General features: G+C 41.3%; 1 protein-coding gene across 1 annotated transcript; it reads left to right on the forward strand.

Annotated features, from left to right (window-relative positions):
- Nucleotides 1-1,063: 1,063 nt before the first annotated feature.
- LOC137378597 (signal-regulatory protein beta-1-like) lies at nt 1,064-16,748 on the forward strand. Its single transcript, XM_068048898.1, has 6 exons — nt 1,064-1,133; nt 3,405-3,484; nt 12,326-12,470; nt 12,663-12,983; nt 13,913-14,224; nt 16,540-16,748. The coding sequence occupies exons 1-6, from the start codon at nt 1,064-1,066 to the stop codon at nt 16,746-16,748; spliced, it is 1,137 nt and encodes a 378-aa protein (XP_067904999.1).
- The last annotated feature ends 463 nt before the right edge of the window (nt 16,749-17,211 follow it).

The raw sequence follows: 17,211 nt of genomic DNA on the forward strand, positions 1-17,211 counted from the left end.
TTTTCATAATATCTTTAAAACAGAAATCAAGCATTCCCATTTGATGTCAGGCTTTACCATAGTTTTTGTTGTATGTTCATGATGACTTTCAGGTTCTCAAAAGTAATAGTTGGACTTTTTGGATGTCAAAATTATCCCAAATTCAAATAACAGCGTCAGAGAACAATATTCCTGTGGTTACAGGTTTTGTTAATGTCTATTATTTATTTCTTGATATTCAGTTTTACGATGTTTTCACGACAGAGACTGAAAGGTAAGTCTTTAAATTCTTAAAGCTGCTGTACCTCCTGTGGCATCATCGTCAGCTGTCCAAAGAAAAAAGTGAAGAATGCATTGTGGCTCTGCCTCAAAGTCCAGTGGATTAACTTGTTCAATCATATCTGCCAATTAAAAAAAAAACTTCAAATGTATAATGCCCACTATATAAATTTACAGTCAGTAATACACAAATTATGTGGTGAATTAAAAGCAAGCTGTCAGTCTAAAGGGTTAACTTCTCTTTTTTTCAAGGGGCAGAGCCAAATGTGTTGGAGGGATTCCTTTGACAGCCCAAGATAAGGAAAAGCCAGTTTTTGTTACACTGGATGGGGTTTTTCAGCAGCAACTGATACCACACATGTTAATGGGTACTCGAGAGACTTCTCAGAGAATAGTGAAAGCAGTAGTGGCCAGTGTCCCTGGCTGTGCAGTTCATCTGGCTGATGTGATGGACTATAAGGGGACTTGGAAGGAAAACATGAAACAACTGGAAGACCATGCTTGGAAGGTTGCAAAGGGCTGAATGGGACAACCTTTGTAAAAAATTAAAGTCAAATGTTTTGACGGAGTTTATTATTGTAGTCTCATCATTTAAAAAAAAAGTTCATATTTCTAAGAAAAACAATGTTATCACTGATGCTTTGTCACGAAGTTAACCATGCTAAGTTATATGGAAGGCGATGGCACAGAGAGAATGCTGTAAATTATCAATAGAGTGAATGGGTGTGATTGTGAGAAAAGATTAAAATGTTTTTTTCCCCAGTTTCTATTCCTTTTTTGTATTGTAATGAAACACATTTTGGGAATGGCTTTTCATTTCACCAAAGGTGGAGGTGTCACGAACTTGTATTTATTTTCTCCACGGATTAAAAACGGTATGTGCCTTTAAGACCCTGTTTGAAAACAATGTGCCTTTCGGACTGAGCGCAGGGTACCAGATGAACCTCTCTCTCGGCTACAGCAGGAGCGAGAGGTCGCATGGTATAATGTTTCGATTTGATTGTGTGTAAAACTGGCAACAACCGGTCTGAACCAGCCACCAGGGTACTACTGGAGAAAGGAGCTGTCTATTCTCTCTCAGCTGAAATTCTACAAGGAGCTGCAAATTAATTGCCTAAGGGGGGAAAAGCCTTTTTGTGAAGAGAACATTTGTATTGTAGAAGGCAGCAAAACTCCTATTCTTTACTTCTAAGCCAGGAAGTATTTGCTTCAAAATTGAATCTCACTTGACAGATTGTGTTTGCTGCAATTCAAAGTAAAGTTTCGACTGAGATACTGTCAGTTTTAAAATTCAAGTTGACCTATTTCTGTGCTCATAGTTGAAAGAACTATTTGATGCCTGTGGCAGCTGAATTGTTTTGAATGCCTATCTCCTGAAGAGATTATTTCTTCAAATCCGTATAGAGACTTTGAGTAGCATTCGATTATTTTCACATCAGAATACCTCACCCATCAGGAATGTAACCAACAAAGACTTACTTATTTCTTTATTCATAAGAAACAGCCAATTTTTAAAAACACCACTTTTAAAACCAGTTAACTACTGTTATTTTTGAGTGTATGTGTGTGAATGGAGGAGTTAGGTTAAAATAAGAAGTTATAAGGTCCTTAGACGTAGGTTTAGCGTAATAGTGTTTAAGATTTAGGTTTTTAATAAATAGTTAATTTGTGGTTGTCTAAAGATACCTGGTTTGCTCTGTTTTATTCTGGGGGTTAGTAGCGTGTTTAATTTGGCTGTTTTCTGGTTGCGTGGGAAAATTTTAATAATCTGCTGCTACCTGTGAAGTGATGGGACTGAACTGACTGTGCCTTGCTCCCTCCTCGGTCGTAACAATAGTAACAGACTATGTTCAATGTAATTTCATTTCTGCCTCGAGAACAAGCAGAGCAGAATGTAGACAGTTACCTATTCGTGTTATAAATAGACTTTCGTCACCTGATTGCTAACTAACGTTGTCTTTTCCATATCTCTTGACAACCTTGATGGTGAGTTACACAAGGGTCCGAGGTCCTAGTTTCTCAGATGTGCTCGTAACCGTTCACTCACATACTCAGTATCTGGACCAAGTGCACTTAGCACTGATAGAAACACGAGAGGGTTGGTAAGTTCCTGAATTTAATGTATTCTAGGTTTTACAGTTAATGGGAATTCAAAAAAGCACCATTCTGATCGGAGAATGCCAATAGGTGGCACCTCGAGGATTACATTGCTGTCTTACACTTACATCAGATGTATTTAAATTCGGTTTAGATGTTTAAAAAGCAAAACATATCTGAAAATTAAGTAAAGTGGATCTAACCGAATTATGCGATTTTTTTGAAAAGACATTGGTTTTCGTTTCACTCTTAAACTGAGGCTTACAGGTAGAAACAAGGCTTGTAATAGCAGAACTGCAAATATTACAAGAAAATATTCTTGCATTTTCACCATCCACAAGGCAGACGTCAGGAGTGTGGTGGGCTTCACTCCATGACCAGAGACCGACAAAGCGAGAGAGAGGAGCACAATGGGAGCGGAGGTTAAAAAAGCGCAACAAAAATCCAGAGTTGGAGACCAGAGACACAAACAGACAGAGAGAGAAGAGCACGGCGGGAGCAGTGACAGAGAGTGGAGTACAGCGGAGCGGAAGTTTAAAAAGGGCGCCAAAAGCGGAGACAGGCAGAGCGAGAGAGAAGCAGGGGAAAATTGAACAGTGACATCAGAGGTCACAATCGACAGTGAAAGCAGGGAAACGGAAAGCCGCCGGGGTGAATATACAGGTAAGCTTTAAATTAAGTTTAAATCAAACATAGCATAACACTTGATTGATTTATCCGTATGTACACTAAAAACTAAAGCGAATTTTATAATTTATAATAGGGTGAGAGAAAGACCAGCAGTGAGTGTACTAATTCAAATTAGGACAACTTAACACAAAAGCTGTATTAAGTATTATTAGGGTTTATCGGTGTTTGTAAGGTTTACTAATAATAGTGAGGTTTATTAGTATTGGCAAAGCTTTATTCTCATTGGTAACGTCTATACGACTCACAGAGTGCAGATTAAAAGCTGAGTGTGGACATTAGACTTTGGTGAATGGCAAGTTCGGTGAAGGGGGCAGAGGTGCTCAATTTTTCCTTTTTTTTGTACTCTTTTAACGCTTCAGTATTTGGTTCTTCCTTCCGGGTGCAGTGGAAGGAGCTGTTTAGTGAGTGCCTGGTAAGCTGCCACATCACAGGCAAGCAGGTAGGTGATTGGATTGGGAAGAAGCAACCTGTTTGGTGAGTATCTGGTAAGTGATTAAGGTCTATTCTAATCTTAATATTTAAAATAGTAAAGGATCTAGTGGTAAGGTTAATAAAATATATAAAAAAGGTAAATAAAATAAATAATTGAATAAAATAATTGAGTCGTTAATTAAAACACATAAAGCATGGCAGGACAGGTGATGTGTCATGGCTACAGTATGTGGGAGCTCATGGATGCCAGTGTGATCCAGAGCAAACATGTTTGTGGTAAATGTTTGCGGCTCGAAGAGCTTCGGCTCAGAGTCATTGAACTGGCGTCCAAGCTGCAGACACTGCAACACGTCAGGGAGGAGGAAAGTTACCTGGACATTTTGTACCAGGAGGCGGTCACACACAAAGAACAAAGAGCAGTACAGCACAGGAACAGGCCATTCGGCCCTCCAAGCCTGCGCCGATCTTGATGCCTGCCTAAACTAACACCTTCTGCACTTCCGGGGCACATATCCCTCTATTCCCTTCCTATTCATATATTTGTCAAGATGTCTCTTAAACATCGTTATCGTATCTGCTTCCACCACCTCGCCTGTCAGCAAGTTCCAGGCACTCACCACCCTCTGTGTAAAAAACTTGCCTCGCACATCCCCTCTAAACTTTGCCCCTCGCACCTTAAACCTATATCCCCTAGTAACTGATTCTTCCACCCTGGGAAATAGCTTCTGACTATCCACTCTGTCCATGCCGCTCATAACTTCGTAAACCTCTATCACAGTGGCGCAGTGGTTAGCACCGCAGCCTCACAGCTCCAGGGACCCGGGTTCGATTCCGGGTACTGCCTGTGCGGAGTTTGCAAGTTCTCCCTGTGTCTGCGTGGGTTTTCTCCGGGTGCTCCGGTTTCCTCCCACAAGCCAAAAGACTTGCAGGTTGGTAGGTAAATTGGCCATTATAAATTGTCACTAGTATAGGTAGGTGGTAGGGAAATACAGGGACAGGTGGGGATGTTTGGTAGGTATATGGGATTAGTGTAGGATTAGTATAAATGGGTGGTTGATGGTCGGCACAGACTCGGTGGGCCGAAGGGCCTGTTTCAGTGCTGTATCTCTAATCTAAATCTCTCTAATCTAATCATGTCGGCCCTCCATCTCCGTCGTTCCAGTGAAAACAATCCGAGTTTATCCAACCTCTCCTCATAGCTAATGCCCTCCAGACCAGGCAACATCCTGGTAAACCTCCTCTGTACCCTCTCCAAAGCCTCCACATCCTTCTGGTAGTTTGGCGACCAGAATTGCACGCAATATTCTAAGTGTGGCCTAACTAAGGTTCTGTACAGCTGCAACATGACTTGCCAATTTTTATACTCTATGCCCTGACTGATGAAGGCAAGCATGCCGTATGCCTTCTTGACTACTTATCCACCTACGTTGTCACTTTCAGTGACCTGTGGACCTGTACGCCCAGATCTCTCTGCCTGTCAATACTCCTAAGGGTTCTGCCATTTGCTGTATACCTCCCATCTGCATTAGACCTTCCAAAATGCATTACCTCACATTTGTCCAGATAAGACTCCATCTGCCATTGCTCCGCCCAAGTCTCCAACCGATCTATATCCTGCTGTATCCTCTGACAATCCTCATCATTATCCGCAACTCCACCAACCTTTGTGTCGTCCGCAAACTTACTAATCAGACCAGCTACATTTTCCTCCAAATCATTTATATATACTACAAACAGCAAAGGTCCCAGCACTGATCCCTGCGGAACACCACTAGTCACATCCCTCCATTCAGAAAAACACCCATCCACTGTTACCCTCTGTCTTCTGTGACTGAGCCAGTTCTGTATCCATCTTTCCAGCTCACCTCTGATCCCGTGTGACTTCACCTTTTGCACCAGTCTGCCATGCGGGACCTTGTCAAAGGCTTTACTAAAGTCCATATAGACAACATCCACTGCCCTTCCCTCATCAATCATCTTCGTCACTTCCTCACAAAACGCAATCAAATTAGTAAGACATGACCTCCCCTTCACAAAACCATGCTGTCTTAGGATAGGGTCTTCTGATTTGGTCAGGGACAGAAGAGTGTGGCTGCAGCTGAGGCAGGTAAGGGGACCCAGAGGGCAGGAGAGCAAAAGCCTCAGCCTTTGCAGTTGTCCAACATGTTTGTGGTTCTGTTAGCTTTTTTAGATGAGAGTGGAGGCTGCAGGGTGGATGAGCAAACTGACCATGGCACCATGGTAAATGAAGCCTTTCAAGTGGAGGGGGAAAAATAATGTAGTGGTAGTTGGGGACAGTATAGTTAGGTGGATTGGCACAGTTCTCTGCAGCAAAGAGCGGAGTCCAGACAGCTGTGTTGCCTGCCCGGTACCAGGGTTCGGGACATCTGCTCAGGGATAGAGAGGAACTTACAGTAGGATGGGGAGGATCCAGTCATCGTGATCCATGTAGGTACCAACAACATAGGCAGGACAAGGAAAGATGTTCTGCATCGTCAGTGTGAGGAACTAGGTACAAAGTTAAGAAGCAGAACCTCAAAGGTAGTAATATCTGGATTATTACCTGAGCCACCTGCAAATTGGCATAGGGCAAATAAGATTAGAGAAATTAATGCCTGACTCAAAGACTGTTGTGGTAGAAGTGAGTTTCGGTTCGTGGGGCAATGGCACCAGTACTGGGGAAAGTGGTGGCTGTCTATACCTGAACCATGCTGGGGCTGGTGTTCTAGCGATCCACATAACTAAGGAAGTAGAAAAGATTTAAAATTGAATAGTGGGAGCAAGGGATCAAATTTCGGAAGATATGATCAATAAAGGAGTAGAGACAAGGCAAGAGAGTAAGGTATTAATATGGGAAATGATAAACAGACCGTGACAGGAAGGGACAGAGCGTACAAATCTAAGAGTAAATCAACAAATAAGGCGAGAGGTTGCAAAAATAATAAAAGGACAAAACTAAAGGTTTTGTATCTGAATGCATGTAACATTTGAAACAAAGTAGATGAACTGAGAGGACAAATAGAAGTAAATAAGTACGATCTGATAGCCAGTACAGAGACATGGCTGTAGGACTACATAGATTGGGACCTGAATATTGAAGGGTACATGATATTTAGGAATGACAGGAAGCTAGGAGAAGGTGGAGGGGTACCTCTGTTAATTATTGATGGTGCAATACAGACTGAAGACCTAAGTTCAGGAGACCAGGATGTAGAAGCAGTTTGGGCAGAGATGACAGATCATAAAGGCAAGAAGTCACTTATGGGAGTCGTGTAGAGACCACCTAACATTAATCGCATTGTAGGACGGGGTATAAAGGAATAAATAATGGCAGCTTGTCAGAAATGTACAGCGATGATTATGGGGGATTTTAACTTACATATAGACTGGCAAAATCACATGGACAGAGGTAGCCTAGATGAGGAGTTCATAGAATGTTTTCAGGATAATTTCTTGGAAGAATAAGTTCTGGAGCCAACCAGCGAGCAGGCTATACTAGACCTGGTATTGTGCAATGAGATAGGATTAATGAATGGCCTCATAGTTAAGGCGCTCCTAGGTAGTAGCGTTCATAATATGATTGATTTTTACATTCAGATTGAGGGAGCGAAGAGTGGGTCCAAGACTAGTATTTTAAACTTAAATAAGGGCAATTATGAGGGCATAAAAGCAGAGCTAGCTAAAGTGAACTGGCAAATTAGAGTAAGGGATAGGTCAATAGAGATGCAGTAGCATACAATTAAGGGGATATTTCAGCATACACAGAATTTAATCGAGAATGAAAAATTCTAAAGTTGGTACCCACCATCTGTGGTTAACGAAAACAGTTAAAGCTGGTATAAAACTTAAAGAAAAAGCCTATAATTGTGCAAAGATGGGAGGCAGGAAGATTGGACACATTATATAAAAAAGCAAAGAATGACTAAATGATTGAAAAGGATGATTCAATTAGAGTACGATAGAAAACTAGCTAGAAATAAATAGACAGATAGTAAGAGTTTAAATAGATATTTTTAAAAAAGAATAAAGTTAACAAAGTAAGCATTGGTCCTATAGAAGGTGAGTCTGGAGAATTAGTAATGGATAATAAGGAGATGGCAGATGGATGGAACAGATATTTTGCATCGGTCTTCACTATTGAAGATACAAGTAATATCCCAGTGTTAGCTACAAGTCAGGAAATGGAAGGGAGGGAGGAACTCAAGAAAATTACAATCACCAGTGCAATGGTACTGAACAAACTGTTGGAGCCCCATGCTGACAAGTTCCCGGGTCTTGATGGACTTCATCCTAGGGTGTTAAAAGAAGTGGCTAGTGAGATACTTGATGCATTAGTTTTAATTTTCCAAAATTCCCTAGATTCAGGGTAGGTTCCATTAGATTGGAAAATAGCGAATGTAGCTTCTTTATTCAAAGAGGGACAGAGACAGAAAGCAGGAAACGACAGGCCAGTTAGTTTAACAACTGTCTTTGGAAAATGTTAGAAGCTATTATTAAAGATGTTATAGCAGGGCATTTAGAAAAATTCAAGGTAATCAGGCAAAGTCAACATGGTTTTGTGAAAGGAAAATCATGTTTAACCAATTTATTGGAGTTTTTTTGAGTTGTGCTGTGGATAAAGGGGAGCCGGTGGATGTATTGTATTTAGATTTCTGGAAGGCATTTGACAAGGTGCCACATCAAAGGTTATTACAAGAAATGAAAGCTCATGGTGTAGTGGGTAACATATTGGCATGGATAGAAGATTGGTTAGCTAACAGGAAACGGAGAGTAGGCATAAATGGGTCATTTTCTGGTTGGTAAGATGTAACTAGTGGTGTGCCAAAGGGATATGTGCTGGGGCTTCAACCTTTTACAATTTATATAAATGACTTAGATGAAGGGACCCAAGGTATGGTTGTTAAATTTGCTGATGACACAACGATAGGTAGGAAAGTAACTTGTGAAGAGGACTTAAGGAGGCTACACAGGGATATATATATCGGGTACATGAGTGGGCAAAGACCTGGCAAATGGAGTATAATGTGGGAAAGTGCGAGATTGTTCACTTTGGCAGGAAGAATAAAAAAGAAGCATACTATCTAAATGGTGAGAGATTGCAGAGCTCTGAGATGCAGAGGGATCTGGGTGTCCTGGTGCAGGAATCGTAAGAGGTTTGTATGCAGGTACAGCACATAATTAGGAAAGCTAATAAAGTTTTATCAGTTATCGTGAAGGGAATTGAATACAAAAGTAGGGAGGTTATACTTTAGCTATACAGGGCATTGGTGAGACCACATCTGGAGTACTGTGTACAGTGCTGATCTCCTTATTTAAGGAAGGATGTAAATTCTTTGGAGGCAGTACAGAGAAAGTTTACTAGACTAATACCTGGAATGGGTGGACTGTCGTACGAGCAAAGATTGGACAGGCTAGTCTTGTATCCACTGGAATTTAGAAGAGTAAGAGGCGACTTGATTGAAACATATAAGATCGTGGGAGGTCTTGACAGGGTAGATGTGGAAGGGATGTTTCCCCTTGTAGGAGAATATAGAACTAGGGGGTCACTGGATAAAATAAGGAGTCACCCATTTAAGACAGAGATAAAGAGAATTTGTTTCTCTCAGAGGGTCATGAGTCTTTGGAATTCTCTTCCTCAAAAGGTGGTGGAAGAAGAGTCTTTGAATATTTTTAAGGCAGTGGTAGATAGATTCTTGATAATCAAGGGGGTGAAAGGTTTTCGGAGGTAGGTGGAAATGTGGAGTAATCAGTTCATCCATGAACTTATTGAATGGAGGAGCAGGCTCGAAGGGCCACGTGGCCTACTCCTGCTCCTAATTTGTATGTTCATATAAATACAGTTCCAACAACACTCAAAAAGCTGGACACCATAAAAGAGAAATTAACCCATTTGTTTGACAACCCAACCACCACCTTAAACATTAATATCCTCCAACACCAATCATCGTAGTTGCAGTGTGTACCATTCGACAAGATACACTTTAGCAACTCGCCAAACTTTCTTTGACAGCACCTCCCAAACCTGCGACCTCTACCGCCTCACAGAAAGACAAGGGCAGCAAGCGCATGGGAACACACCACCTGCACGTTCCCTTCCAAGTCACAAACCATCCTGACCTGGAAATGTAGGCCCAGGTCTTGTGGTTCCAATCGAGCCGAAAGCTAAGGATGTCATTGCTCCTGAGGGCCACAACGGCATCGCAACTTCCAGGGACCCCACTTCCACTCGAAGCTGGAATTTGCGGTGCGCCTGAATGGGCTCCGAGGGAAGGGCACGTTGATGGCCTGTAAGTCGGGGATTCGGCTGATCTCCCTGTACTTACCCCAATATTTACGTGGATTTATTTAGGGCTGCTCCTAGCAAGCTCAGAGCTGTTAATGTACTACGGATAAAGGCTCACCGACATGTTCATAAGTGCGGCGTTTGTGGACACATGCAATATGACAGCCGTTTAGGGTATCCTTCAAATAAGGCGAAGCCTCTCATTTACTTTTTTAAAACATATTTTTGCCCATTGAACGTTTGATCTGGAAGTTAATTAGACGTGCGGTCTTTGTTAATGTAGCTGTATATCCGGTTTCAAACTAATTTTCACAGTTTCATCATGGCTGCCGCCACTTTGCTCCAATCTTTTTAGTCAGGACGCGCCGATAACCAAGAAATTGCTCTTGCAAACATACCCTGACCGAGAGCATACGTCGGCAGCTGTTTCATGGGATCATCGAATCTCTATCTCCCAAATGTTCAATACGCTTATTACAAAGTGAAAATAAACCCCTAGGCAATCACTGATGATCCAGATTCAGGTACTGTGTTGGGAATAGCATCAGGTGTCCCGAAATATAACATATCGCAGCGATAAGAGCTCCTGTGTATCACGTGAAATGCATAGCGCTGTTGAAATCATAGTCGAACAGTCTCTATATACACAATTGCTGACATAGTCGGCCATTTACTCACCTTTCTCATAAAATATTGCTAGTTACATTATGACCAAACTAAAAAAGTTCCCCATTTGTGCAAATTTTGCATTTCTAGTATATTGTGTAGCCGCTTACAGCTGAAGGGACGTATAAGAATAATTGCCTCATGAAATTCTCCCAAAGGAATTCGTACAGTTTATTAATTCCTTCACGGGATGCGGGTGGTACTGGTGAGGCCACCATTTGTTACCCGTCCCTAATTGCTGTTCAAGGGATGGTGGCGAGTCACGTTCATAAATACAACTGAGTGATTTGCTTCGGGGCAGTTAAGAGTCAATCATATTGCTACAGCCTGGAGTCACATACAGGCCGGGCTGGATAAGGATGGTAGATTTCCCTTCCAAAAGGGCATTAATGAACCAGATTTTTTTGTGTGCAATAATCCAGTTATTTCCTGGTCAACATTACCAGCTTTTCATTCTAGGTTGATTTAACGAATTGAACTTAAATTCCCCAGGTGGGATTCGAACTGTTGTCTCCAGATCCTCAGTCCAGGCTTCTGAATTATTGTTCAATAATATAACCATTATGCTACTGTACCAGCTACCACAGCTTAATCTCGGGTTAACATACTGTCTCAAAAATTAGTGAAATCAGTGATGTGTGATTGGTGGCAATAGCTTCTCTCCTCACTCCTGCATTGTTTCCTCTGGTGGCCTCCCATGTATCAACCCTTGGCTTCCTCCTAGTTCTCATCTGCAAGTTGCCTAGTGGCAACAACATCCAAAAACAGTATCAGTTTCCACATGTACACTTAGGACACCCAGTTCCACCTCATCACCACCACTTTTGACGCCTCCAATGTTTTGCTAAATTTTGAATGTTTGTCTGGCATCCAATACTAAATGAACAGAAATTTCCTCCAATCAAATATTGGGAATACCGAAGCCATTGTATTTGAAGCCTGCTATAATATCCATTTCCTAATCACTGATGCCCTCCCTTTCCCTGGAAACTGTCTGGGGCGAACTCAGACTGTTTGCAACCTTGGTGTTATATTTGTCTCCAAGAACAGCTTCTGACGAGATATCTGCACCATCAGCAAGGCTGCCTACTTCCATAACATATTCCATTTTCCCCCGGACTCAGTTCATTTGATGCTGAAAACCTCATCCATGCCTTTGTTACTTCTAGACTTGACTGCTCCAATGCACTCCTGGCCAGCCTCACATGTTATACCCACTGTTAATATGTGGTCATCCAAAACTCTGCTGCCAGTGTCGTAACTTAGACCAAGACTCCTTCATCTGTTACCTTGTGCTTGCTGACCTACATTGGCGTCTGGCTAAGAGTGAATTAATTTTAAAATTCTCATCCTTGTTTTTAAAACCCTATATGGCCACGCCCCTCCTTACCTCTCCTCCAGCCACACAACCCACAGAGATATCTGTGCTCTTAGAATTCTGGCCTATTGAGCACCCCCGATTTTAATTACTCCACCATTGCTGGCCATGCCTTCAGCTGGCAAGGCCTGAGGCTCTGCAATTCCCTCCCTAAATCTTTCCATTTCTTTCCTCCTTTAAGACGTTCCTTGAAATATAACTCATTGATGAAGGTTTTGTTCATCTGCTCTCCTATCTCCTTATGTGGCTCGGTGTCATATTTTACATTTCTAACGCTCCCATGAAGCACGTTGGAACGTTTTATTACGTCAAAGGCGCGATATATATAGAAGTTGCTGATGTTGTACATTCTCCATTTGAAATTTGGATATTATTTTTTCCTAATTCTTTGTTGGCCCTGATATTGATGATTCTAATTGTTGTCTAGGACCAGAACCGCCATCAAATTTCATTCCACAAACGAAGTCTATTTCGTGAATCCATAGACATAGGATGTCAAACGTCATTATGACGCATTTCAGATTAAATTATCAGCAAACGCTTTTAACAGTGTGGCAAACAACACAGTCAATGCAGTCAGTAATCAGCTGAAATTTTTACTCGGAATGTTGTCGCGTGTTGCATTTCCGTTCCTGTTCCTGTCTCTCCCGGGGATCATTTACCCAGGTACCTGTTTATTCTCAAACCAACCGTGTCTTTAAAAAAATACATACCTTACGTAGTTACCATGCTAGTTGAACTAAAGTTAGTTCGTCCGAATCTTCTTTCTCTTTTACACTTACATGTATAAACATGCTGTAAAGTGTATGATTCTGCATCGAATACAATTAACCAAACTTTAAATATATTTTCCAACAGCTGCTTCGGTCACTTTGATCAGCGTGTTTCAAACTCCCGAACAAGTAATTACGTTAAGAGGGACAGACATCACCTTTTACTGCGTAATCCCCCTTTCTGATGACAATTCAGGGGTCGAAGTACGTTGGTGGAAAAAGGGCGAGAATGAATATATGCAAACAGGAGTCGATAACAGAAAACAATTTGGTTTCAAAAATAAAGGAGGAGGTTTTTTCGCGTTGCTAAACGCGACTTTCCAAGACTCTGGAGTCTATCACTGCGTAGTAATCCGTCAGGGAAAAATTATAGGAAATGGAACAGGATCAAATCTAACTGTATGTGGTAAGTGACCGATGTGAACGGGAACGTCCAAATATATCAAATGTAGCTGTTTTGTCATTGTTATATTGCACCCGCTTTGACATTGTAAAACGTATATTGATACGTTTATAGTGAAACTCTGTACACAACTGCTAATTATACGGCAAAATATTACCTGTCCTTTGCCGAGTTGCGTAAAACGCTATCAATATTAACAAGGTAACATGTTACAAATGCAATATACTGCGTATGCTAGAAATCTGAAATATATACAGAAATTGCTAAAAATGCGTAGCCGATTAGGTAGTATCTGTGCAAAGGGAAACAGAGTTACCGTTTCAGATTTATGACCTGCCATCAGTAAAATGTTACAGGATTCATCTCAAAATGTGCTTCTAACATCAGACTTCTGTTGATGGAAGCTGCGGAAAAATGTCCAGATACGTGGATGACTGACTGAAATGTATTCCTACACGACACGGCTCTTGTTTGCACCGATGCTTTGAGTGTAAGTGAGGTGTCACACTCTAACAAAATTAATTGTCACATTCTGACAGACTGGTTCGCGTGACGGATTTCATATCACATGACATTAACTTTTAATCAATGGAATTTTCCAACAATCTGTCCATGTACCAGAATTTCTCCACGTCTTTTGCCTCCAATAAATATAACATTCCGCAGAGACTGTGCAGCTGAAGCCTTCTGAGGTCGAACCGCAGGCAATTCCCCTCAGCCAATCTCATGCTCTGGCGATGTGAACTGTCCGATATCCACGACGGCCCTCATTTTATTATCGGTAATGGACAGATTATTCGTTTCTCTCGTGGGATGACAGACAGACTTAGAATTAATAACAAACATGGATACACTCGAAAAGAGTATTGTTCTCCCAAATCTATGCCAACATCTCCTCGGTAACCTGATTTTCCCCATTTTCTGTTCCGCAGCTCCCCCAACCCCATTGAAGATTTTCTCCAAGACACCCCAGAACAATTCAGCTACGGCTCTGAATCTTGTTTGTGAATCGGCTGCGTTTTATCCGGGCGATTTAACCCTCGTTTGGTATAAAAATGGCACCAAAGTCGCAACTGGGATAAATCCGAAAAAATGGCAGAACGCTGAGGGGCTTTATGAAGTTTCCAGTTCGTTGGAAGACATGCAGCCTGTGCCCAACGGGGCTGTATACATCTGTTTGGTATCTCATATTTCCCTCCAGGTTTCCGCCATTGTCATCCACACGGTTACCAATTCGGAGCCAGGTACGAGGCGAGCAGGCCATGTGTGTGGTCAGCAATATGTAAATTCCGAAAGGAATTATCTCAGCGTTTATTGATATTGCTTATCATATAGTTTCAAAATATCAAAACAAAGAGAAAATTGACGTTTGATTGTGAAAATACTGTTGACCTGAACCTGTTGTTAAACCGAAGTACTGTCACCTTCCACTCTGCAACTGCTTCGTAAAGTTGAGGTTCCAAATTTATTTCTTCAATCCAGTTATTTTACATATCTTGCTTATTACTAAACGTTCAAATTTGTCCTTTTGTTGAACTGTTTTTATTCTTTCCCATTATCTGTTTTCCTCGCATGAGCGGCGGAACCAGGAGGGGATTTTTTTTTTTGGTTTGGCCTCTGTGGTACGACTCACTGCGAATGGGTCGAAAATTAGTCTTGTGGACAGGTCATAAGGCGACCCTTCCATGATACAAAGATTTGGAGCGGGAACCTGTTTCGTACATTTTCTTCGGAATTTGACCTAGATTTGTTTGCCCTACAACTGGTTGCAAAACGTCAGTTTATTTATAACTAGTTTTCTGTACTTGATAAATAAACGTCTGCTAGTTGCATTTCCTGTTAAATGACAGCCTTAGTTCAGTAAATACAGTTCACTGAATTGAGGAAACATTTAACCAAATAAATGCAATATGCCTGTTTCCTAAGGCAATGGCGAGTCACGTGCCACTGAACTGTCGCGTGATTGCATCAAACAATACTTTGAGAGCAAATGAAAAGCCAAGTACAAGAGTAATCCTTTCTGTTCATCGAAACTATCTCATCTGGAAATCTAATCTTCCCAAACCAATATTAAAAATACCCGAAACTGATACACTTCCTCGCAAAATATTCCAGCCGTGTGCATCCTTTGTGAGAAGAATTGCCATTTGATAGCAGATCTCGAAAGATAAATTAAGATCAATTTCAAATAACCCTCTCCCTCGGCTGTACTGTCTAGTTGTTGTAAATATGAGCAATAGTTTAAACAACAAATTATCTCGAGATCTCTTTTTAGGCAATGACCTTCTGAATGAAGACATTGCTCCTTATTTCAGTCCTAAATGGCCGGTCCCTTATCCTGAGACCACAGCTAGACTGTCCAGCGAGGAGGAAACAGTCTGTCAGTAGTTACCCTGCCAAGCCCTCTAAGAATTTTAGATATTACAGTGAAATCACCTCGCATTCTTCTAAGCTACAGAGAATAATGGGCTTATTCAATTTAGTGCCCCCCCCCCCCATAAGCTAACTCTCTAGTGAAGTTTCATTGGACCCCCTCGAAGGTAGGTTCATGCTTCCTTAGGTAAAGAGACCAAAACTGTACATCGTACTCCAAGTGTGTCTCACCAAAGCCTTATGCAATTGCATGAAACTTTCCTTCATCTTGTACTCCAAACTCCTGCAAGTATAAACGACAATTTATATTTTCTATCTGTTTATTACTCAACTGCTTATTACTAATATTTTTTTTAGTTTCTTTTGTTTCCATGTTTTTTTTTACCGATGCCTGCTCTCCTTGCATCCAATTTGTTACTAGCAGCTGCAATCATGTTGTTTGCATCTGGGCTTCTCCCAAAGCAGTTCCAGATCCTGACCCTACTGTTCGGCGATACATAGTGAAGAGTTCTGAAAGCAACCCTTTGGCCAACTTGTACTCCTCATCCCATGACACAACGAGTTGGAGCAGGATTGGTCCCTTGTTGCATTTAAACTGTGATCACAGCCTGGCTGCAGTACTACCGGTTACCTCGTATTAATAACACCTGTTTGTCTCGCCGGATAATAAATAAAAATAGAAAATGCTGGAAGCACTCAGCAGGTCACAGACCTGCAACCTTAATCCATTTCTCTCTCCACAAATATTGCCAGGCCTGCTGGGTGTTTCCAGCATTTTCTATTTTTATTTCAGATTCGCAGCATCAGCAGTATTTTGCTTTTGTAATAAGTAATGAACCACGGCACATCGATCTGCTTTACCATTTTAGTACGTTCTTATTTCAGTAGGTGCTGTGTAGAAGCGTGATTTGGGGTTATACCGATTTCTGTAATTCGGCATTTTATGCAGGTAACAGCCAAACAATTATTACTGAATTTCCTGCGATGTTATCAAACTATTCATGACAGAACACAATAAAAATCAAGGATAAGATCAGACCATTTGGTCCAGGGAAACCTATCCCTGTAGCATTCCCTGTAGGGTTCCGAAGAAGGGTCACTGACCCGAAACGTTAACTCTGCTTCTCTTTCCACAGATGCTGCCAGACCTGCTGAGTGAATCCAGCATTTCTTGTTTTTGTTTCAGATTTCCAGCATCCGCAGTATTTTGCTTTTATTATACCTGTAGCATTCTACTTCCGCTGCACCAGTGCTCGAACGCCTGAATTTCGGTACTCTGCTTCGCAGATTATTCGACAAACATCTCATCCATGCGATAAAGAAGTTCGTTCTAATATGTTATGTAAAAACAAAACAAATTCAATCTTCATTTTTTTAATTGTGTGTAATTACTGAAAACACCATTAGTTTAACCACCAAGCTCTTCTTATGCCTCTTTTAACAAAACAGAATGTACAAGTTAATATATTTGCTCCTATTAATTTTGCAGTTTGTGTCGGCATGTCCCTTTACGACCTAGGCTTTAGGTATGCGATGGGTATATTCGTGTTTCTACTGCTCTTGATCATCATTGGGACTCATTGCCAGTTACAGATTAATAAAGGTAGGGTCTAATGTAAGGATTTGATTTAAATACAAAACTTCAGATGGCGGACGGGAACGGGGAATCAGAGACGACCAGTAACACAGAGGAAAAAATTATACTGAAAGCAATGTTTTCTGTTTTCTTGGACAAGTGATTGCTCCAAACATTAATACATTCTTCACTTCAAAACGTAGTAATACTCATAGAATCAAACTAAAAATGGATCTGATTATCCGTATATCTGCAACTGAAATTTTCACTTTGCAGCAGGTG

Source organism: Heterodontus francisci, chromosome 17 (assembly GCF_036365525.1).
Source record: "Heterodontus francisci isolate sHetFra1 chromosome 17, sHetFra1.hap1, whole genome shotgun sequence".
Taxonomy (NCBI): domain Eukaryota; kingdom Metazoa; phylum Chordata; class Chondrichthyes; order Heterodontiformes; family Heterodontidae; genus Heterodontus; species Heterodontus francisci.